General features: G+C 41.2%; 1 protein-coding gene and 1 long non-coding RNA gene across 6 annotated transcripts in view; one reads left to right on the top strand and one right to left on the bottom strand.

Annotated features, from left to right (window-relative positions):
* Positions 1-24,520, top strand: part of LOC148125359 (uncharacterized) — a 318,026-nt gene that overhangs the window by 16,936 nt on the left and 276,570 nt on the right. The window lies entirely within an intron of this gene.
* SRPX (sushi repeat containing protein X-linked) overlaps positions 8,375-24,520 on the bottom strand; it is a 131,854-nt gene continuing 115,708 nt past the window's right edge. For all 5 annotated transcript variants that reach the window (XM_087937776.1, XM_087937773.1, XM_087937774.1 and 2 more), the window contains 2 exons: positions 13,193-13,314; positions 8,375-10,308 (listed from right to left, as the gene is read on the bottom strand). In XM_087937776.1, the coding sequence (XP_087793902.1) occupies positions 10,128-10,308; positions 13,193-13,314 (303 nt within the window). In that variant the 3' untranslated portion in view covers positions 8,375-10,127. The remainder of the gene's footprint in view (positions 10,309-13,192; positions 13,315-24,520) is intronic.

Raw genomic sequence — 24,520 nt, 5'->3', positions numbered from 1 at the left:
GATGATGCCCTTCAGTGGAAGGATTATGACATGTTTATGATGACCCTATGAGCCCATTTTGAAGACCCCCTTGCTGAATATAAAGGATCAGGATGAGAACCATAAACCAGGGGCGAAGATCGGTGGCTGTAAATACCCAGGAATTTCATGAGTTGGCGTACCACATCCGTGGGTGGTCCCAAGAGGCTCTGATGGAATCCTACAAAGATGGGTTTAATGAGGAGGTCTACCAAAGCTGTATCTCCCAAGGGGCCCCTCAAGATCTTCAGCACTGGTATGTAGGCAGGAGATGTGGAGATTGACCTGGCCAGAAACTGACACCATGGGGGCTATAACTGGAACAAGCCTCCACCTTCTACCCCGAGAGAGGCTCCTAGCTACTAGAAGCAGACCAGCTGCAAAAACCACATCCACTACTTGTTTCAGATGTGGGAAGGAGGGGCATCGAGCTGCTGATTGCCTCACAAAACTGGGCTTCAAATCAACACCTGCCAGAGGGAAGGTGAAAAAGCCACCAGCCAAACATCGCGAAATGGCCCTGAAGGGCATGGAAGTCATTGAGTTCGCTACTCCAAAAACAGGAGTTGGGAATTCTGACTACCCCAGGGGAGAGTGAAACAGACTCTGACAATGGCCCTGGTAAGTTGACAAGTGGGCCCCATGACCATTCCAGTGGAGTTAAGGGTACCTTTGTCTGGCGCTCAGGGGAAGATGTTAGCCCTTTTGGACTCTGGGTGTATAAGATGTTGATTAGGCCAGAGGTGGTGGATAAACTAGGGCTGAGAGACTAAGGACATTGAAAGCACCCATAGCCTTTTACCAATTGGATGGATCAGTAGCTGGGGGAGGCCCAGCTGAATTTGTGATGGAGCATCCATTCCACCTAGTCGCAAAAGTGGGGAGGAAGTACCTCAGTAATAGCCAAGACCACAAGGGAGCTGGCATCAGTGGCATAGCTGGAGAGGAGAAAATCCCATAGGAATATTGAGACCTCAGGGAAGTATTCAGCAAGAAGGCTTCGGATGTGCTTCCACCCCATCACCCCACCAACTCCAACATAGAGATCCTCCCTGGGGTGAAACTCCCTAAGCCAAAGCTCTACTTGACCCCGCGAGAGCTAGAAGAATTGCGAACTTTTATCGATAAAAACCTCAAACTGGATTTCATCTAACCGGCTAGGCCACAAGTGGCTGCTCCGGTGTTATTCCATTAAAAAAAAAAAAGATGGTTCTTATCATCTCTGGGTTGACTACAAAAATCTGAATGCAGTGTGTGTAGAAAATGTTTATCCATTCCCCTTAATGAAGGACATGTTGGCTCATCTAGATTTTCACTAAGCTGGATTTGAGAAAAGCTTACTACAGAGTTCGAATTAAGGAAGGAGATGAATGGAAAACCACATTCAATTGCTCTTTGGGTTCTTTCCAGTTTAAAATTCTCCCATTTGGATTATAAGGAGCCCTTGCAGTGTTTATGCAACTGATAAATGAGGTGCTACATGAATATCTTTACAAGGGGCTTTTTTTGTTTTATCTGATTTGATATTCTTATTTACACAGAAACTATGGAGGAGCATATAAAGTTGGTGCAATCAGTCCTGAAAAAACTCAGGTCAGCTAAACTGTATGCCAAATTATGAAAGTGTGAATTTCACCAGAAAAAAAATGACTATTTGGGTTACTGCATATCACATGAGGGCACAGAAATGGACTTGGAGAAGGTTCAAGCAGTCATGGAATGGGCTCCCCCATGCACCAGAAAGCAGCTGCAAAGTTTTCTGGGTTTTGCTAATTTCTGTCAACAATTTATCCCTGTTAGTGTTTGGGGATAAACCCCCAAGCAGAGTATGCAGCAGCAGTCAAGCCAGGCAGGCAAATGAGAGAGAGAGTGGGCCCAAGAGTATACACACACTGGAGACAAAAACACTGTTTGTGGTTTTAAAATAGTTATTTAATACACACAGAGATTAAAGAAGTGTCATTCAGTCCATATATCATTATCCAGTATATCAATCCAGTTATCAAGTCCATTAACAGTAAATACAATGTCCTTATCTGCTTGTAAATCTTCTCATCCCGATACCTTTCTCTCAAAGACAACGCTGAATCCTCAGCTCACCAAGCAAACAGTCCTTGTGTTCAGTTGAAATGGTATCTGGCACAGTAGCCATCCAGAGTAAGCAGATAGACGTTCCAAAACAGCAGGCAGCAGACCAGGAACAGAACCAGGTGCATCCAGAAGCCGGGTCTATTACGTTTCCCTTCCTACCTTTATTACTGCCTGCAACCGCACCCACAATGACATTGCAGTTTCTTGTGCTTAAAGCTACAAGACACTTAATCCTAGGTTTACATATTTATTCAACCCAAACCTGGTTGGTGTATCCATATACCCAACAATCCCTGCCTATGCAAAAATTGTGTTACCCATTATTAATCTTCTAAAGACAAAAGGAGAAGTTAAACCAAAGCAAAGTAGACCATGGAGTGCCAAGCAGCCTTTGAGAAATTGAAATGGTTGTTTGCAGCTGAACCTGTTCTTAAACATCCCAACATGGATGCCCCCTTCGTGGTCCAGGCCGATGCCAGTGATATTGCTGTGGAAGTGGTTTTACCACAAACCAATGCTACTGGGGCTTTACAACCATGTGCCTACACCTCCCGGAAACTAACTGAAACTGAAAGGAGATGGAGATGAAGAAGCACTTGCAGTCTGATGGGCCTTACTAACTTGGAGACATTTCCTAGAAGGGGCAAAACACCCATTTGAGGTGTGGACAGATCACAAAAACCTAGAGGCTTTAAAGACCCCCTGAAAACTGTCACCTAAGCAAATTCATTGGGTACAACATTTTAATTGTTTTAATTTCTTGTTGCAATACCTTCCTGGGGGAAAAAGCTTTATGGCAGACACTTTATCTAGATTACCCCAGTATAATAGCACTCGGCCAGAAGTTGCCCAGTTGCCCCCTCCATGCAATTGGCTGCCCAGTGGTCACCAGAGCCCAGGAGAAGGGGAACATTGATCTTCCTACTGATTTAACTGAACAGGATGTTCAAAAAATGGGCGTTGAAAATGGATGACTGTTTTTTGTCCCACTCAAATGAGTGTACTATTTGTGATGGCCTGGTGTGGGTGGGCACAAAGTTATATGTCCCCGAGTCTTAGAAGTACTGTTTTGCAACAGGCTCATGATTCAAAAGTCACTGGACATTTTGGGTTCATGAAAACATTACACTTAGTTAAACGGCAGTTCTGGTGGCCTTCTTTGAAAAAGGACATAGAAGCCTACGTCGCTAGTTGTCCTATGTGTGCTTTTGCAAAGAGGCCCCTTGGCAAACCAGCTGAACTGCTCCAGAACATTGCTAGGCCTAATGCTCCATAGAAAAAAATATCCAGGACTTCATTATTGAACTGCCTGAGAGTGGAGGAAATACAGGCATTTAGGTGATTATGGACTTGTTTTCCAAGGAGGTGCATTTTATACCCTGCTCAAAGATTGCTTATATACTTGGCTTACATACATAAGGATCCAGCAATTGGTTGTCGTTAGCTAGAGTTCCCCCCTGTTCGACCACCCTGAAATAAGAGGGACCTCTATGGCCTGGAGGGCTTTTCAGGACGTGTCGGTGGCACTCCTGGGGCCTCGTTCGATTGCACCTTGGATGATGCCTCTGGCTTGGGTTTCGGAGTTGGGGTTGCACATACGGATGGGATGGGATGTGTCCCATCCCTCCACATCTATAGCACTTCAATTGGCTTCATGGGAGAGTTGATTTTAGGGCTGGCTCTGCTACTGTGATCTCGTCAGCCGGATGGTCTCCGGTCTGGTTGGCCTCTCTCCTTGGTATCCAGTTGCTTCCGCATGCCATTTATGTGCAATCCAGTCAACTTTATGGTCACTGTGAACCACTCAGAGAGTCGGTTTGAAATGTCCCGATAGGCAGTTACTTGGGTGATTTGCTTGTCCAGGCTTGTTCTGAAAAAGTGAACTAATCATTGTTTTGGCAAAGGGTGTAGTGTCGCTTCCCAACGACTCTTCTGAATTCACAGATGTGTTCTTTATTGGATTGCCTCCTCTGCTTTAGGTTTCTGAGCTTATCCTCCATGTACGGATCCTCCTCCACCTCCTCAAATCTGGCTTCTAGCTCTTGAATGAAATTGTCGATGTCTTGCAGTTGGGAGGCTCTTCTTATGGAGGGCTACTTGCCATTCCTTTGCTTCTGTCTCTAGCCTCCTGGCGATGGTATTTACCATGGCTCTGTGCAATGGGTTAGGGGTGGCCATAGCAGTCTAGGTAGACTCTAGCAGAGTCAACGAACAGAGACAGTTGTTTTTAGTTCCCATCAAATTTCCCCTAAATCATGGTGGTTCGTTCAGCCCTGCTCTTCCCTCGTCATGTTGGGCCCCGTGTTCCTGTGCTTGGTGTGTTTGGTGGTCTCTCTTGGCTGTGGTTCAGAGGGAGGGTACGAGCCATCTCCCTTGGGTAGCTTGCCTCTTACACAGAGGAACCACTGGCGGCAGCTTCAGGCTCATTCTTCCTCTGAGTAGTGGAGAAGGGGGGGTGGGTTGCATTCCCATTTGCTTTTCTTTGCTTCAAAGGGCTCTGTTGTTACCCCCCTCTCTTTTGGGCTGCATGACAGCCCCTCATCCCAAAGGGTGGTTTGTTCAAATTTCTCCTTCAGCTGTTCTAAGAATCCCCCCAAGAGTTCCAACAGAGTTCCTAGTCTATCATCCATTCCAGTCTTCCCAGCTCACTCAGGGGTTTCCCCCAGCCCTGGGCTCTGGGGTGGGGAAGTTCAACCTCAACCGTTTTAGGGATTTTTTTTCCACCAATACTTATTTTTCTTGTTTAAATTGCTGCGATGGGCATCTCAGTTTTGATGTCCAGGGAGGGCTGCAATTTGGCTCTGGTTGGGCTGTTGGTTCCTGGAATTCCTGGGGCAAATTCTACCTCACTCGGGGTCACCTGGAGCAGGTTCTCTTTGGATAGTGCACTCTCTACCATGGTAGCTTGAGTTTCTCTCCATGCACCCCAGGTGTCGGGGAATGGATGGAAAGTCCAGGGTTCAGGAATCCTGATCATTTTTTTTAAAATAAACTTTATTAATTTTACTTTTTTTTAAAAAAAGACAACAACACAGCTACAAATTATATACAACAAAAAGACGAACAAGTCTTGGCGTAGGCCAAGAGGGAAAGAGAGGAAAGCTTGAGAGAGGAAAGAGGGAAAGGGAAGAGAAGGGGGGGAAAGTGGGGAAAACAAAAGTAGGAAAAACAGTTATAATAAAACCATATTTTTGTGACTGTCTGTAAGGTCTTTTCTTCTTCAAAACTATTGTCGGCAGTGCTTCTCTTTATCTCTGCCTCAGAGGCCTCGGCCTTAGTTTTCTTAGCGGTGATCTATCTTTGATTAAGCCAAATGTACAAAGGATTCCAATTGCTAGAATAGATTGAAGATTCTTTATTTTTTAATGCTTGGGTTAGTTTGTCCATTTCGGCGCATTGTAAAATTTTCTGAATAACCATAAGTTCAGTGGGGATAGAAGGTAGTTTCCAGCACTGGGCAAATGCCAGTCTGGCCGCGGTTAAGATATGGATTGTAATATACTTTGATTTTTTGGATATTCGTTTATCAAAAATTCCTAGAAGGAAGGACTCTGGTTTGTACTCAATTTGTTCCATGGTTATTTCCTCTAGCCAGTGCCTAATTTTTTGCCAATACTTCTGGATTTCCTTGCATGACCACATGTGGAAGAAGGTACCTTCTATGTTTTGACATTTCCAACACTTGGGGCTCGTGTTGGGGTGCATCTTCGCCAATCTCGAAGGGGGCAGGTGCCATCTATAAAACATTTTATATAAGTTTTCTTTATAAGCTGCTGATTTCATGATCTTAATGTTCCTGTTTCAGACCTTTTCCCATTCTGCTAGGGTAATGCTCCGACCCACATTTCTGCTCCACGCAATCATATTTCCCTTGACAATTTCTTGTTCTAGTTCTGTTTCTAATAAATATTTGTAAAATTTAGATATATTTTTTTTACTTGGTCCTAATAGAATTTTGTCTAGAGTCTGTAATTTATTGTAGATTCCAAATTCCTTAATGTCTTGTTTGTATTTACTATGAATTTGAAGGTACACCCACTGATCAATTATAAATCCTCGTTCTTGTAATTCTTGTTGTGTTTTTAACTTTCCTTGTAGGTCTAATAAATTTTCGTACTTAATCATTTTGGTTATATCCAGATTATTAGGGTGTACTATCGCTTCCATTGGAGATAGCCAAATCGGTATTTTTAGATAAAGTTTTTTACGTACTTTTTCCAATTAGTTAATAAAGAGTCCCTGATAAGATGCCTATGGAAATATGATTGCCTGGGTTTCCCAGATTCCCACAGAAAGGCATGCCATCCTTTCTGCATATCGTGGCCTTCTAATACTAGTGTTCTTTTGTTGGTTAGGTTTACCCAATCCTTTATCCATAGTAAGGTGGCTGCCGTATGGTATATTTCCCAGTTTGGCAAGGCTAACCCTCCTCTGCTTTTCAAATCTTGTAGGGCTTTTACGTTAATCCTAGCTTTTTTCCCCTGCCAAATGAAATTCAATGTTATCTTGTTTAGTTCCATAAAAATTTTTTTATTTAGTTTGATTGGAATTGTCTGGAATAAATATAGAAATTTTGGCAGAATATTCATCTTAATCAAAGCAATCCTGCCCAATAAGGAAAGTTGTAACTTGCTCCAGAAATCTAAGTCTTTCTTAGATTGTTGGAGAAGTTTGTCATAATTATTTTCTTTTAACGATTTGCTTTGTGGAGTTAGCCAAATTCCTAAGTATTTAATTTTTTTTGTCACCTGTATTCCCATTGTTGTCTCTAGCTTTTTATTCTGGTCTCCTGTTAAATTTTTAGTCATTAATTTTGTTTTTCCCCTGTTTATTTTAAATCCCGCGACTTCTCCAAATCGTTCTAGTTCTTCTAATAAGTTGTGTCCTTTTTCTATGGGCTCCTCCAGAAAAAAAACGAAATCATCAGCGAAAGCCTGTACTTTATATTCTTCTGATTTGATCCTCAGACCTCTAATTCTCAAGTTTTGCCTAATGTATGTCAGAAGAGATTCTAGGGCGAATATGAAGAGCAGAGGGGAGAGAGGGCAACCCTGTCTTACCCCCTTTTCTATTTTTATCGGGCCAGTTTGTTCCCCATTTATTAAAATGTTTGCCTGTTGAGTGTAGTAAATTGTAGTGATGACATTTTCAAATCTGGTGCCAAGATTCATATTATATATTTTTTGAATTAAGAAATGCCAATTTAAATTGTCGAATGCTTTTTCAGCATCCAAGAACATAAATGCAAATTGTTTTTCCGGGTGGGCTTCATAGTATTCTGAAATGTCTATCACTGTTCTTAAATTATTCTTAATTTGTCGAAATGGGAGAAATCCATTTTGATCTTCATGGATATAAGTGTTTAAAACCTGTTTTAATCTATTAGCTATTATAGAAGAGAATAATTTGTAATCTGCATTCAGGAGCGAAATTGGTCTATAATTATTAATAAGTCTGTGGTCTAGGTCCTCCTTCGGGATCAGCGAAATTAAGGCTCCCCTCCACGAGTCCGGCATCTTGGCTGCTAAGAGTACCTCATTAAATACATCCAGCATCAGTGGTCCAATTTGTTCTATGATAATTTTGTAAAGTTCTACCGGTATTAGGAATCCTGATCATTTTTATTAGTTTTGAGAGAGTTGGCTCACTGACAGATGCCCTAATTAAATCATGAGCCTCAAGCCAAGCTTCAAAAGAAATCCAGTTATTTATTAGGAGCTTCATGTTGGCACAGACCAGGTGGAGCCAACTCTGACCTCAGTTAATGCACACTTTGCCTTTGACCCTGTTCCCCCCTTCCCCGATGTGTCATCAGTCACATTCCCCAACAAAGCAATTTTGTGGGTTATAAAAGTCACTCCCTCCAGCCACTGTGGGTTTCTGTGGAGACAACCTAGGCTTATCAGTTGTAATTTGCTTTGTTTTGACTGAGATGCCAGCTCCTTGATGCATCTGCGAGGTTTGCTTTCCCATCCCCCTTGCTTATGGCAACTTGAGAGCAGGTCCTGGATACTTCGCAAGTTGACAGTCTCTTTGTTCAGTACCATTGTAATTTTTATGAATGAGTGGTTGTAAGTTGAGGACTGCCTGTATCCCAATGAGGCCATATAGCCAGAAGAAGAGAACATTTTGTGAGCTGCCTAACAATTATGTATCCCTATTTGACTGAAATCAGTGAGACTCCTTTAATCTTACTCTGGAGCCCTTTTGCTGAATTCAAAACAAACAGCTTTGTAACACAATGTTAATATAAATACTAAATCTGTAAAATGCAAAAATGTTTTATTAATAAAAGACCTGTGAAAGAAATGAAAACATTTACATGGGAACTAATATTCTGAAGGGTTAACCAAAACAATTCAATATCATTACAAGAACCTTTCACAGAGGCCACGATCTACAATTGGGGTGGCATGCATTTGTATGATAAGGGAAAAGTAAAATACACAGATACTTCCAAAGGAATGCTCTGCTGTCAGTATGGGAAAAAATTAAACAGAATCATGACATGAAAATACTGGTCTGGCTATCCATGATGGAAGAACTAATATATCCTAATGTTCTAGAACTGGAAAAAATCGTAAGGTACAAAGTTATCCTAAATAAACAAGGGGACTTAACAGGAACCAAAAAATTAGGGAATTAACCTGGCTTGGTGGTCACATATTCAAATACAAATGAGAAAGATACAGAAATATGTGGATTTTATAAAGAAATGCTAGAATTAGATCAGATATATCTAGGGACAGATGACAAATTAATAAAGAAAATTTATCATTACTTATTGAATGTTAAAATGGAAGAAAAACATATAAAAGAAATCATGATAGTATGGGCCCAAAATTTTGGATATAACTTAGAACTAGACAATTGGCAAAAACTGTGGGAAAGAAATTACAAACTAACGATGTCAACCGCATACAAAGAAAACCTTTACGAAATGTTCTATAAATGGCATTTGACACCAGCAAGAATGCAAAAATGTTCCAAAACATATTGCCAGAGTGCTGGAAATGTGAACAGATGCCAGGGTCCTATTACCACATGTGGTGGACTTGTCCAATGGCAAAAAAATATTGGGTAAAGATAAAAAGGTGGTTAGAAGAAATGACAGTACAACAAACAGATTTAAAACCAGAATTGTTTATACTAGGTATACTATCAGGGAAATAGAACAAAAGAATTATATATTTAATGTTACATGTAATAACGGCAGTGAGAATTACTTATGTACAAAACTGGAAAAATGAAAGTATACGTATAGATGAAAAGGTAATAAAGAAAATACTAGACTGCTGAAATGAACAGGTTAACGATGAAAATTAAGGATAAAGAGGAAACAGAGTATTATTTAACATGGGATTTACTGTATAAATGGTTAGAAAACAGAAGGAGAAGTTAATAACTTTATAATTAAAGATGATTACCAAAATAGAAGTAAATAATATAGGTAGATAGATAGATAGGTATAAACATAACACTACAAGCAATATTACCACTAGACCACACTTGACTATAGATTAAAGTGTATAGAGCCATTTGAGGTGAGGATTATATTGTATAATTATGAGAATAATGGTTATAATTAGGGTATATAATATTATCTATATTCAAAAGAGAGTATATTGTATAACTATGAGAACAATGGTTATAATCATGGTGTATAATATGTATATTCAAAAGAGACTTGATATAGACAGTACATTGCTGTTGCAGAAATGGAAACATGTATAATAAAGGAAAATGTATAATTAAAAAATAATAACAATAAAAAAGAACCTTTCATAGCAGAAAATAAATCTTTGACAAGACAAAGAGGCATCAATTATACTGTAGGTTAACTGAAAAGTTTTGCAACATCCATAGCCTAAACATATACATACATACTTACGTACACACACACACATACATACATAAAAGAAAAAGGTTCTGTACAGCAGCGACTTTCAAAATCTCACGCTTTGTGTAGTACCAGAAAAATTTAGCCAGCAAAAATACTGAACATCTATAGTCTAAAATCAGGGACAAGACCGGCCAATTTCAGTTTGCAATTTCATTTCTTCTTTTCTCAAAGGGAAAGTGTCAATGAGCGCAAAGAGCTCAGCAGAGGTTGCTGGAAAAGGAGATCGTTCTTTGTCCACACCATGTTTATCAACTACTACCATGTAAAAGTTATAGTGAGGGATACGAAGTAACAACCTGAGGGTATGAAAAGAAACAAGTTTGTTAACAACTTCCTTTCTCTTTCACTAAGCAGTTACCTTGCACTCCTGATCACTGCTCTTGCTCATGTTCAAGAACATCTGTTTCTAGACAAAAGTATCCCAAAGCAGCATGTATCAAACCCTGTCTGCAGCTTATAAAGTAAACATGTAAGACAGTGATGTCAAACTCGAGGCCTGGGAGCCGGAGCCGGCCAGTGGGGAGCTTAGATCTGGCCCACAGAACCACCCTGGAAACAGTGAAGGACTGGCCTGTGATACCTCTGCCAGCAAAAACGGAGCTCACAAAGCCATGTGCGGCTCTTGCAAACTCTGTTTTTGCTGGCAGAGGGTTGCAGGAGGCCGTCACACCCGAAAACGGAGGTCACAAGCTCAGTTTTCGCTGGCAGAGGGTGAGGCCATCACAGTAAAAAATAATGTAGCTTGCGAGGGGTGCACACAGTCCTTGCAAGCTTCGTTTTCACTGGCAGAGGGTTGCAGGAGGCCATCACAGTAAAAAATGGAGCTTGCGAGGGCTGCAAACGGAGGGCTGCTCCGTTTTCACTGGCAGAGTGCTCAGGCCACCACAGGCACCCCCAACATGAGTGATGTTGAGCTGATCACACCTACCCCAGTCCCCTGAGGTCAACCCTGCCATGGCTCTCAATGAAATTGAGTTTGATACCCGTGATGTAAGAAAAGCAAAGAAAAGGGTAGGACAGGAAAAAGGAACACTCCTTCATATCCACCCCCTCCCTTTGCAATTCCTTTAGTTGCCCTTGGTTGCTTCAGCGAGAAACCAAGGGCAACAAGGAATTGCAAAGGAGGGGGTGGATATGAAGGATTGTTTCAGCAAGAGGCCCCAATAGATTATTCATCTTTTATACCCAAAACAATCATCAACAGAGCTGACCATTATTTGGAAAAGAGTGACTAAACAAGCTTCCCGAAGCTACTTCTCCAGTCAATGTATGGGTGAAATTGATCTTCATTCCTATGTACAGTAATATTTCCTTTTCCTTAGAGCAGGGATTGCCAACCTTTTGGACCTCAGGGAGCACAAAACTCATAATTTTAAATCCCAGGGACCACTAACTGGTTCTGGCATGACCTAATTTGTGGGTGTGGCTTGGTGGTCATGTGACTGGCTGGGCATGGCTTGTATGTAAATATGAATATTTATATAAATATTGATTTCTTTTATAAAAAAGAGCAACTTTTACCCAAAAGCAGGCAAAGCAGGCAGGCAGATTGAGTTGCTCAGAGAATCACAGATTCATTCAGTGATCTATCTATCTGCCATTGGCTAGCTCAGTCTGTCACATAAAATTTGTTTGCAAGCAAACTCATAAAATTTGCTAGCAAGCAAACTCACAAAATTAACTCACAACATACCATGTATGTAAATATTGAATTTTTTATAAAAAAAGAGCAACTTTTACCCAAAATCAGGCAAAGCAGGCAGGCAGGTTGAGTTGCTCACAGAATCATTCAGTGATCTATCTATCTGCCATTGGCTAGCTCAGTCTCTCAAATTTGCTTGCTGTGAATCTCCACTGAATAATAGAACCTTTAGCCCTAAGGGAGGTTCGGCTGTGCTTAAAAGCAGAGCCAAAAATCGAAAGACTAGCTAGAAAGCAAGAAATCCAACAATTTCCTGCTTCCTAGCTAATCTAAATCTCCAGGCACAGCAGAACAGATGATGGTTGGAAAAAGGAAAAATAGCAATTTTAGCAGGCAAGTTTGCTGGCTAAGGAATGAGTGGGCGGGGAGGGTTCCCGCGGGCCATGTGGACGGCGTAGCCTTGTGTTTCTGTGCAGCCTGGATTAATTGCTTTGTGGGGGGTGCTCTGGGGGTGAGATTCCTCTGCAGCCCACCAAAATTATCTCACGGCCCACCAGTGGTCTGTGGCCCACTGGCTGGTGACCACTGCCTTAGAGTATACAATAAACAGTCAACATCTGAAAAGGAAAATAATCCTGTTTCCAGTATAATTGTTAAATATCAAGCAAAGATAATCCAGTCCTCACACTGCATTTTGACCACATCTTGCTGTGGCCAAAATCTCCAACAGAGAGATAAATTTAAAGTACTTAGTACTGCAATAAATACCTTGCATATCTAGAACATTCAAAATTCCAATGAATATAACAAAGTTCCATCTTGTCTTTAGACAGTAAGCATGCTCATTTTATTCTTGCTTTAGAAACATTTCATTGCATAGATACTCCACACCTATGGTACTCTAACTGGTATGCATGACCAGGATAGCTGTATACTTCTATAACTAAAGGCCAAAGAACATTTTTAAAAACAAATTGGTGTTGCCCTTGTGCTGAAATATAACTCTGTACTATTAAATAGGAAAAATGATTATGTTTTACAGGTTACGGAAGCTGTTTGCTTTTCAGTAGGACTAAATCATGTTAGAATTTTCAAATTATGACCTTGAAATATGACTTAACTAAAATAAATTCAATCAGGTGAACAATTTACAGCACTAAATATTGGGGGGGGACCCCAAACTTAAGACTATTTTATATTTCACAGAGTTACTTGGCAATGCAGGGAAGAGAGATAAATTCTTATGCACAGTTCAGCATGCAAGCAGTCTCTGTGCAATGAAGAGAATTAACAATTTATCACAAATTAATGAAGCATCAAATATATTTTAAAGAACATGTTAATTTTAATATAACATGGGGATCATTACATTTTATTTTATTTATTTATCAAGTTTAAACAAGATGTTCTATTTAGGATTCCTCTTGTATAAAAAAAATCTCATTCCATAAAGGCCTGCTCTAAAAATCTAATCAAGACATTAAAGACAAACAGCCAGAGGAAAATTTTTCCTTACAATTAGAGCCTAAATAATTTACCTGAGTTGTACAGCCAAGGCAGGAGACATCAGTCTTAATCCTATTCTTCCCAGTTGTGCTGGATAAACCCCAACCAATTCAATCACTGTAACATGCCGGAGATCTAAACCACATTGTGCTGGCTGTGTAGGAAGATAATCAACTGGTTTAATTATGAAAAGCATCTATACAATGTGTTTGTGATAATCCTTAATGTGGGACTGTTGTATTTGGCTTGCAAAACTTTATATGACCAACCAATTGATGGCAATACCTTCTTATTTTTTGGGTGCCTGAGCCAAGAGTGGGATGGTGCAACCAGTGGTAGGATTCAAATTTTTAAACTGGTTCTGTGGGTGTGGCTAGGTGGTCATGTGACTGTGTGGGTATGGCTGGGTGGTCATGTGACTGTGTGGGTGTGGCCAATCAATTATTGGCCAATGGTTAATCCCACACTATTTGCCTAGGTTTCCACATAAGACAGCATGATTTGTTTAGTTTGTAAGAAACAAGGCATAAGTAAGAAGCACATCTCTACTGTGGATTGTCTTGGGTGGGGCTCTCATTGCTACTCTCAGTTCCCAAGAGTGTCCCAGCAGTCCTTGATGATTAGGAATATTTACTACCAAAATTTGCAGGAGGTAAGAGAGTTTGGATGCATAAATAACCATTTGTGGGATATCAATTACAAATAAGTAACTTCCTTATCTTTCTTTATGATCATTGTGCATCAAACTAATGACTGACTAACAAGCTCACTAGTAAGTGATGGGCTTAATTCTTAATAGTCTTAACACTGTATTTTTAAAAAAGCTGTCTTGACCACCTAGCTAAACATTATAAGGGGAGGTGCTGCACAAATCTACAGAAATAGGCAGAGAGAGAGGGGGGAGAGGGGGAGAGAGGGGGGAGAGAGAGATGATTAAAAAGTAAATAGCAACTAGAAGTACAACATTTCCAATTGTTCAAATAATTTGGTCAGCAGTGAGGTAACGATTAACAAAATTGACAACAAAAAACAAGCACAAAAGTAAAAAGAAAGAAAGTTCAAAATACTTTGAGGAAATATTTCATTGTTGAATAATAAAAAAAATAGATGAAAAGTATCCACGGGTGTGGTAATATATCCATCATATTCTGCAAGTTCTTGTACAGCTTTGTAAGATCTGGGGGTATCACAAATGCTCCTCATGAGGGCAGTAATGTCTTTATGATGAGAGTTTGATCCTGTTATGGTCTGCAAAGCTCAGAGACCAGGAATGTGTGTGGGGGTTCACAGTACCTAGCCGAGCCATTCCCATGAGACCTTTGGTGCCTGGATATTCTCACGGGAACTTTATCACCTTCGCTGAGGCCTAGCTAGATAATGCTGCTGAGCTAATGTTGAAGTCATTGTTTTGATTTTGTATTTGCATTTTCTTAATAAATACTGCTACCCGAGTGCTCTCGGGGCTGGCAGTTGCTCAGACGTCTTCCCTGCGTCTCCCATTTTTTCAATTGTCAGTCCACCACAAGTGGTGACCCCGACGTGATAGTTTGGAAGGCTATACGTTTTGGCGTGATAGCTTGAAAGCTATACGTTTCCCGCATCCTATACTCATCGTCGCGGACGTCGACTGGGCCCTCATCTTCTTCGCTGGACGGAGACAGATTCTTTTCGTGAGTATGGGGGGAGATTTCTCGAAAGCTCAGACAAAGCATTTTAGGGAAATGAGAGAAATCACTGGGAATAGTTTTAAGTTTGGAGTTCATAGTAGAGGACATGAAGTAGGAAAGAAAGAAATTGAGGACTTATTACAGTATGTTTGGAAACATATTCCGTGTTATCCAGAGGGAGGTAGTATTAAAGTAGAGTGCTGGAGAAAGATAGGGAAATTTTTGCACGAGGAGCCTCGTGCCCCTTCTTCAATTTTGTTAACCTGGAGGGTGGTTATGGATGCATTAGCTACGCATGAACAACCGCTCCTAGCACCCCCCGAAGAAGGTTTGCCGCCTTACAATGCGGTACGTATATTGCCACCGACAGCACCTCCAGATAAATCCAGAGGGCTGTCAGGCACTGAAAATACTTTGTCAGAAGAGAAGAGTTTGCCTTTAAGAGTTCAAGTAGATGCAGTTACTGCAGCTATTCAAGAAGCAACAGATAGAGGGGAATTATCAGGAGATGATTTGGTAGATTTTGGAGTGGAGATTCAACTTAATCCAGTAGAAATTGGTGTGGACGTTGCTTTAAATCAACAGAGAGATAGAATGCCTGAGGAGGGGTTCGTTCTTCTCCCACAGTTAATTTTACAAGCCGTAGGGACCCTCCCTGACGGCGAAGGTGGTGAGAAGACCTTTACTAACATCAAACAAGGGAACAATGAACCCTATGAAAATTTCATTAGCAGATTGAAAGTGGCTATTGAAAGGCAAATTGACAATCAATTTGCCCGGAATGAATTGCTTTTGAAGTTAGCAGTAGATCAGGCTAACGCAGATTGCCAAAAGGTGGGGAGTCAGACTTTTAACATGGAGACTTTAGTTCTGGCTCTCCAGGCAGGAAATGCTAAAAAAGAAACTTTTTTTAATTGTGGGAAGCCTGGACATTTTAAAGCGCAATGTCGGGCTCCTGGGGGGGGTCAAAGTCAGCAAAATGAGAGATCAATGGGACAGGGTGTGACCTAAATCAGTAAATCAGTATATCAGATGCTCCTACAGTCTTTACTGATGGAGGGAAAGTTTTTGGTGCTTGTGTTTGGAAAGATAAATCTGGAATTTGGCATACAAAAGTGACATCAGAGCAGAAGTCTGCCCAACAGGCAGAACTTGCTGCTGTAGTTTTGGCTTTTCAAAATTTTCAAAATCAGGATTTTAATCTAATAGTGGATTCTTTGTATGTATATAATTTGTTACCCTTTGTAGCAGGTTCTTATTTGTCTCCTGGAATATCACCTAATATTCTACGTTTGCTTTTGTTGTTGCAAGGATGTTTGGAGCAGCGAGTGAATGTGTGTTTTGTTGTCCATATTCGTAGCCATAGTAATTTACCTGGAATTTTATCACAAGGCAATGCCAAAGCTGACAGTGCTGTAACTTCAGTTCTCACTGTCCAGCCATGGGACAGCCATAGTTATTTTCATCAAAATGCTAAAGCGTTGGCACATCAATTCAAGCTTACTGCTGCAGAAGCTGCTGCCATAATTCAACAATGTCCAACTTGTTCAAAGCAAGGCACAGCTATTCCTATGGGAGTCAACCCAGGGCGTTGAAACCCTCAATGATTTGGCAAATGGATGTTACTCAGTATCCATCATTTGCACCTTGGAAGTATATACATGTGACTGTGGATACTTATTCAGGATTTCTAATGGCTACTCCTCAAAGAGGTGAAGCGGTTAAACATGTCATCAATCATTGCATTAAGACATTTTCAGTCGCTGGTACGCCTCAAACTTTAAAAACAGACAATGGTGCGGCTTATCGGAGCACAGTCTTTGATCAGTTTTGCAAACAGTGGTCCGTGGAACATAAATTTGGAATTCCATACAATTCCACAGGACAAGCTATTGTGGAGCGTTATAATGGCACGCTCAAGAACATGTTAGCTAAATTAAATAAAAAAGGAGGGAAGCTCCTGGGGCTTCCGGCAATTCAAGATCATTTAAATCTTGCTTTGTATACTTTAAATTTTTTAAATTTGTCCGGTAACCCCCCTGCGAGCGCGGCCAGCAGGCATTTTTCTTCCCCTTCTACAGATGCAGTGAGGCCTCGAGTGTTGGTGCGATTCCTTCCGGATCCGGCATGGGTTCCCGCTGAGCTGATTACGTGGGGACGTGGTTATGCAGCAGTAGAACATCTTGGTCAGATTCGTTGGGTTCCTGGTCGATGTATCCGGCCTGATTATTCACAAGCGCCTTCGCAGGTGCCAGTGAGGGAGGTTCCTGATTCTCAGGATGGCGTTCCTGTGGTTCCTGATTCAGTTCCTGAGGTTCCTGATTCTCAGGATGGCGTTTCCGTGGTTCCTGATTCTCTTGATGCCGGCAGTCCAGGTGTGGCGCTGTGAAAGCTGGGAAAAGATGACTGCTTATCTGAGATTATCAACTTGTATGCAGCAGGTTCCTTTGGGGAATCGGACTAAATTAATCTGCAAACAGCGGCATCTTTTGATTTTTCCAGCATATTGGTCCTGGCATAAGGGTCAAGTCATTCTTTACTTGGGACCTGATAAGGATATTATATCTTCAGCCTGTGCTACAACTCTGATCCTGTTTAATGTTTCTGTTTCAGACTATGGACAATATTGGTGTCAATTGGAGTTGCCTAAGTTACTTTACACAACTTCTTTTTCCATTCGTCTTATGCCTCCACGGACTCTAATACGGAGGCGGAGAGCTGCTATTATCTCAGAAACTAGAGACCTTGGTGATAATTTAAGGAAGGAAAATTCCTACATCAAGGACGTTCGGATTGCAGCAAAGAGTTTAAATGTAACTAATTGTTAGCTTTGTATGCATGTACCCACCTTTTGGAATAGCTATGAACTATAGAGATATTCATATTTTAAATAATTTTACTGTTGCTATGTTTTATGATACTGTTAAGAATATTAAGATGTTAAATGAAGAAGTGTCTGAAATTCACCAAGTTACTTTACAAAATCGTTATGCTTTAGATATAATGTTAGCTGCTAAGGAGGAGTTTGTGCTTTAATTCATTTATATTGTTGTATTTTTATACATAATTATGAGCCTAACATTACAAGAACTGTTCATGATATGGAAGACCGCATAGCTGAACACGAAGCAGGAAAAGATGGCTTCAATAAGTCATTTTGGGCTTTGCTATGGGATTGGCTTCCTGACAGCTCATGGTTACGTTTATTGTTTCAATTAGTTGTAATAATTGTTATTACACTTATTATGTTATGTTGCTGTATTCAATGTATTCCTAATCTATTTCAAATGTGTGCCTCAGCCTTAAGTGTATGAAACCAAGTTGCGAGGGAACTGTGTATTATGCCACTGAAACACCCCCTATCTTTGAATAAATAAAAAAGGAGGGAATGTGGTAATATATCCATCATATTCTGCAAGTTCTTGTACAGCTTTGTAAGATCTGGGGGTATCACAAACGCTCCTCATGAGGGCAGTAGTGTCTTTATGATGAGAGTTTGATCCTGTTATGGTCTGCAAAGCTCAGAGACCAGGAATGTGTGTGGGGGTTCACAGTACCTAGCCGAGCCATTCCCATGAGACCTTTGGTGCCTGGATATTCTCACGGGAACTTTATCACCTTCGCTGAGGCCTAGCTAGATAATGCTGCTGAGCTAATGTTGAAGTCATTGTTTTGATTTTGTATTTGCATTTTCTTAATAAATACTGCTACCCGAGTGCTCTCGGGGCTGGCAGTTGCTCAGACGTCTTCCCTGCGTCTCCCATTTTTTCAATTGTCAGTCCACCACAACGGGCAGGTGAAGTGTTATAACAACTAAGCTTTAAAATATAATGACATAAGAAAGAAGACAGCTTGCAACAAAATTGACCTGCATTTAATTGATTGGATTCTGCAAATGTCAAATAACACATTTTTACTGCTTTGCATAAAACTGACTTGTGGAAGCTTTTCTTGCTACTGTAAAATTTATATTTCCATGTTTGAGCAGAATTTATGCGAATCCTCCATATCACTGGGTGACAATATTTGAATCATGATGGAGTACTTGTTCACTTGGCATGTACAGAAGATCAAGACAGTAAAATAGGGGCTGATGAGGTGCCTGGAAAATTTGAGGTTTTGAACAGAAATATGCTAGTTGTGACTGCTACAAGATCTAGCAAGTGCTGGATGTTATATGCAAAAGCAGGAAAAGTTCTTGAACTATGAATAACAGCTGAATGGCTTGAACCTAAGGGGGAAATGCAAAATCCCATCCAGTACTGAGAATAACAGCAATACATGTGGACAAACCAACTATTTCTACTAAAGCCCTAGGTTACAGTCAGCCTGGCCTAAGGCTGCCTGGTTACTCCTCAAAGGTATGCATGCATTTAATTTTCAACAAAGATGCATGTAGCTTATGCATCTGATATACACCTGGTGAAGACTCAAGGAATAGTGATAAGCCCAATGGGAAGTCCCCAAAATAGATAACTGTGTATGGCTACTGTAACTCTTAAATAATGGCAGTGTTGAGGCCTGATAGCTAATTAAACTATTTGTCTTTAAGGTTATCATTTAAAAAAACCAGTTTCTTTTTACAACCATAGCAACAAATCATGAAGGGAGTTTGTGGGATTTTTTTTTTTACCTAGGTAAACTAATTAAGATCTAGGATGGAATCTTTATTCAGAGCTATTAAGTCCTCATAACAATCTCATTCCAGGTAGATCATGTTCAGAAAGCTTGATTACAAAGTGGGATAGACAGCAACTGGGGTCAACAAATGCCCATGCTGGAGTTCACTGAATCTGTTATGCAGATTTTTTTTCATAAAGTAGAACTGAAATGTCAAGGTCAAAGTGATGAAAGTTGCCGCTCTGGCATTATTTGTAAAGGACAAAGATAGCTCAGTTTACAAGACCATGGTCAATATTAAAATAAGACACAGAAAGGACAACATTCATTCACATTTGTGGTTTCTGGACCCAGTAACATTAGTCAAATGCCTTGTTAATAGGACATACCTCAGAGGAATCAGATATTTAACATCAATCCTGGAAGCCTAGCCTGAGACCAACCAATTCAGATAGTGTTGTAGCACTGCACTCCATTGCAATGTTTAATCATCTCAATCTCCATTTAACATCATGGTGGACTTCAGGGAAGACAATAGCTACATCTCTGTTTTCATTTAGTAAATATTTGAATAAAGCACATGCCCTGTTCCCTAATAATTTGTTAGTGTAACAGCCCAAAATACCTGTAGTAGGATATACTATACAGTTTTATAGAGCTGCTTTGAAATATGAGTGATGTCCCACCAGACCCTAATATTGACAACTTGGGACCAGTACTGGAGTTTTTCAAGAATGAAATAAATTGAGGATGCATGATAAAAATTGTATTTGTATACCATACAGTGCCCATTTGTGATGGATTAACCCCCTCTCCCCCCCTCCACGAGAACCCTTCAGTTTGTGGGGAAAATCCTCATGGAATTGGTTAACCAATTGATCAGGATGAATATCCCAACTCTTTACCCAACTAGCATCTGAGCGGGGGTATCCTTTCCATAAGACCAAATATTGCAATCGGCCACAGTGTAATCTAGAATCAAGATTTTTTTGAAGTTCATAATGTGTTTCCCCCTGTACCGTTAATGGTTTAGGGGGAGCAACTGGCAGTGGTCTTATCATTGATGTAGTAGCTGGTTTTAGTAAACTACAATGGAACACTGGATGAATTTTCCCCAATAGTTGAGGAAGACATAATTAGACAGTGACCGGATTGATTATCTTTGAAGTTGGAAATGGACCCAAGAATTTTGGATGCAGCTTCTTACTGGGCAGTTTCAACCTAAGATACTTGGTCTACAAATATACTTTGTCCCCTACTTTAAGAGGCGGTTGAAGGGATCTATGTTTATCCGCCTGTTTTTTATAATTTTTGCAGCTTAGGTCAAAGCTTTTTTTTGTATCTTCCCACCCTTTCTTTAATGAGTTCATCCATTCTGTTAGATACATGGATGAGGCAGGTAACTCTGGCATCAGGACAAAATCCATTCCAGTGTTGATTTGGAATGGAGTCAATCCCGTGCTGCTATGTACTGCATTATTGTAAGCGACCTCTGCAAAAGGTAATAACTCAGCCCAATTTTCTTGTTGATAATTTACATAGCATCTAATGTATTGTTCAATCATGGCGTTAGCCCACTCTGCTACTCCGTTACAAGCAGGATGGAAAGCTGAGGATAACTCTTGAGAGGAACCAATGGATTTCAGAAATTCCCTCCAAAATTTTGCAGTAAATTGTACCCCTCTATCTGATATTATTCTATGAGGTACTCCATGTAGTCTATAGATATGTTTCACGAACCGCTTTGCAAGTTTTTTCACAGATGGAAGTCCTTTGCAGGCTATAAAATGGGCATGTTTAGAGAATAAGTCAATTATAGTCCAAATTATAGTCCCTTCACTCTTAGGTAATTCAACAATAAAGTCCATTGCAATTTCTTCCCAAGGTTGGGTTGGTTCAGCAACTTGTTGCAGGAGGCCAGGGGTTTTTCCAATTCTGTGTTTCATTGCGGCACAAATTGAGCAACTTTGTAAAAAGTTGTCCTTGACATCAGGTTTCATTTTTGGCCACCAGAACTGTCTTCTCAGTAAATGTAGGGTTTTTAGGAATCTGAAGTGGCCTCCCAGCTGGGAGTTGTGGCTACGCTTTAGTACCAGTAGTCTTAGGGTTGTGGGTACATAAAGCTTAGTCCCTTTCCAAGCTAGTCCATCATTCATTGTCAATTCAGTTTGATGGTCCAGGAACCAAGGAGCCAATAGGGCCGTTTTCAATTTTGTAGTCAGCTTATCTTCCAGGTGTTTGGGGTTGCAGTTGTCTTGGGCTCGAGTGGTCACTTGGCCTGTTGATTGAGCTTCTGAAATTAAGACTTGTGGCTGTCAAACTGAGGTTTTCTGGACAGAGCATCACCAGTATGTTTTTCCCTCTGGGGATATATTTAATGCTGAAGTTGAATCGCTTGAAATATTGGGCCCAGCAGACTTGTTTGGGCGATAATCTCCTAGGAGTCTTTAGAGCCTCGAAGTGTCTCTGGCGCCCCTTCTAGAAAATGCCTCCAAGTCAATAAAGCGGCGATAAATGCCTCCAAGTCAAAAAATACGGCGAATGCTTCTTTCTCCCAGACTGCCCACCTTTGCTCTGTGTCTGTCAGCTTTTTGGACACTTAAGCGCAAGATTTCAGTTGGCCTTGAGAGTCTTTTTGCAGCAAAATGGCTGTCACTGCTACATCATTTGCATCTTTTTGGACAATAAAAGGCTTGGTTGCATCTGGGTGCTGGAGGATGGGCTCAGCTGCGAAGAGGTGTTTTAAGGTCTCAAAAGCTTTCTGACAGTTCATAGTCCAAGCCAGGGGTTGACTCAGCTTCAGTTTGGTGGGTGACGGGCCTGTTTTTAACAGCTTTGTCAATGGGAGGGCAACTTCAGCAAAGGACGGAATGAATTGTCTATAGAAGTTGGCAAACCCCAAGGAACTTTGAAGTTCTTTTCAGGTTCTGGAGGGGTTGCCAGTCCAGCACTGCTTTCACCTTTCTGGGGTCCATTTCAATCCCCAGGTTGGATATTCTGTAGCCTAAGTAGTCCAGCAACTCTTTGTGAAATTCGCATTTTGAAAGTTTCACATATAATTTGGCGACTAGAAGTTTTTTAGAACTTGTTGGACCAATTGATCATGTTCTTCCATGGTTTGACTGAAGATAAGGATGTCATTCAGGCACACGAGGACCCCCCCAGTAAAGGTGCGGGTGTAGCACCTCATTGGTGAGCTGTATAAACACTGCAGGAGCCCCCTGAAGTCTGAAAGGCATGACTTTGAATTGGAAGCTACCCAGAGGGTAGTTAAAAGTAGTTTTCCACTCATCTCCCTCTTTGATGCAGACCTGGTAGTAAGCTTCCCTGAGATCTAGCTTGGTGAATACCTTGCTCTTCGACAGGTGGTTCAATAAGTCCTTCATAATGGGGAGAGGATATATGTTTTTGACACATATGGCTTTCATGCCTCGAAAATCAACACACAATCTCAACCTGCCATCTTTCTTCTCCTTGAACAACACGGGGGAAGCTAATCTTGATTTGGCAGGCTCAGTAAACCCTTGTTCCAAATTGCTGTCAATGTATTTCTTTAATTCAGTCATTTCAGCAGGCGTCATGGAATACATCTTTGGTTTTGGTAATTTCGCCCCGGGCTCTAATTCTATGGAGCAATCAGTGGCTCAATGGGAAGGTAAAACATTACATTCTTCTTCACTGAATGCTTCAGACAAGTCTTTGCATTGGTCAGGTACCTGGGGGGTTATCTAGGATGGGATGCCACGGATGCTGGCTCAGGCTCTGGGTTCAAGCTGATCGGTGGCTTTGTAGTGGGTGAAAGAGGGGGCAATGGACCCATCAAATGAGGATTTTTCTGAATCCATTCTCCCATTTGATCGTCGGGGCCCATTTGTCTAGCCAAGCAAGTCCCAGTATGATTGATTCTGACATCTTGGGGGCCACTATGAAGCGTATGAGTTTGCGATGGGGCCCTAATTCCATCTTGATCAAGTCTGTCATTTGAGTGGCTGCCCCCCCAATTAAGGTTCCATCCACTTGCTCAAATCTGATTGGGTGTTTTAGCAGTTTAGTCTTTATGCCCAATTGTTCAACGATAGGGAGTCCAATAAGTCATCTAGAACACCCAGTATCAATGACAGCTTCTAAGTCCCTGGCCTCGCCCATGTTTGGTACCACTAACTTGACCTTGACTGTAAAAGGTATGATGTGATCACTCACCATTGGGTCATCTTCGCAGGTCAGGTTCTTGGGGACATGGTGGCGATCTGGTGGTCCTTTGCTCCCACCTGCACAGAGGGGGCTTTCCCAGCTGTTTGGTGAACCTGCCCCTGGCCGGAGGTCTTTCTTGATTCTTCCAACCTCTAACAGCTGGATTAGACTCCGACTGCGGTGCTTGTGGTACAGGAGCAGGGGCCAGACAGTCTGCTGCCCTATGGCCAGCTTGGCCACACCGGTAACATTTCAGCACCCTGGTGGGTTGGGTACGAGCAGTTTTGGCTGGTCCGGTCGGCGGTCTTCTAGCCACAATTCTCTTAGGCAGGGCTGCCGGAGGGGGTTTCCTGTGTGGGTTGATGTGCGATCTAAGCTGAGGGAGGCAGCATACCATGATTGTAAGGTATCTGGGATTCCCCTAATTTCACAGGCCTTCTTTACTTCTGGATCAATGGTGTTTTTAAAATAGTGTAAAGTCATTCTTTCAGGCCAATCCCTGAGGTGGCTTGTGACCTTTCTAAAGTCCCAAATAAATTCTGACAAGGGTCAGTTGCCTTGCCTCATTTCCATTAACTTCTCTTCATTCTCTGCTACCCTGTCTGGGTTTTCAAATCTGAGTCTCAATAATTGAATAAATCCGGTTACATTGTGTAATTCAGGGGCTTGTTCATTGTGTAGTTGGGCCACCCAGTCTGAAGCATCCCCTTCATTTATCCCATTTGTTATGGCCATAACCAAATCATGCTCTGTGGTGTATTGATCTCCAAATTGTTCTATATGGGATTGGATTCAAGTGAGGAAGCAATTGAAATGTTCATGGAGGGCATCAAATACGGCCTTAAAGGGTATTTGGTCCAGCCTGAGTTGTGGTTGCTGAAG

Source organism: Pseudonaja textilis, chromosome 7 (assembly GCF_049901715.1).
Source record: "Pseudonaja textilis isolate UNSWEBS1 chromosome 7, rPseTex1.2, whole genome shotgun sequence".
NCBI classification, from domain to species: domain Eukaryota; kingdom Metazoa; phylum Chordata; class Lepidosauria; order Squamata; family Elapidae; genus Pseudonaja; species Pseudonaja textilis.
Note: the sequence above shows the minus strand (reverse complement) of the source record. Positions and strands in the feature narration are given on the sequence as shown.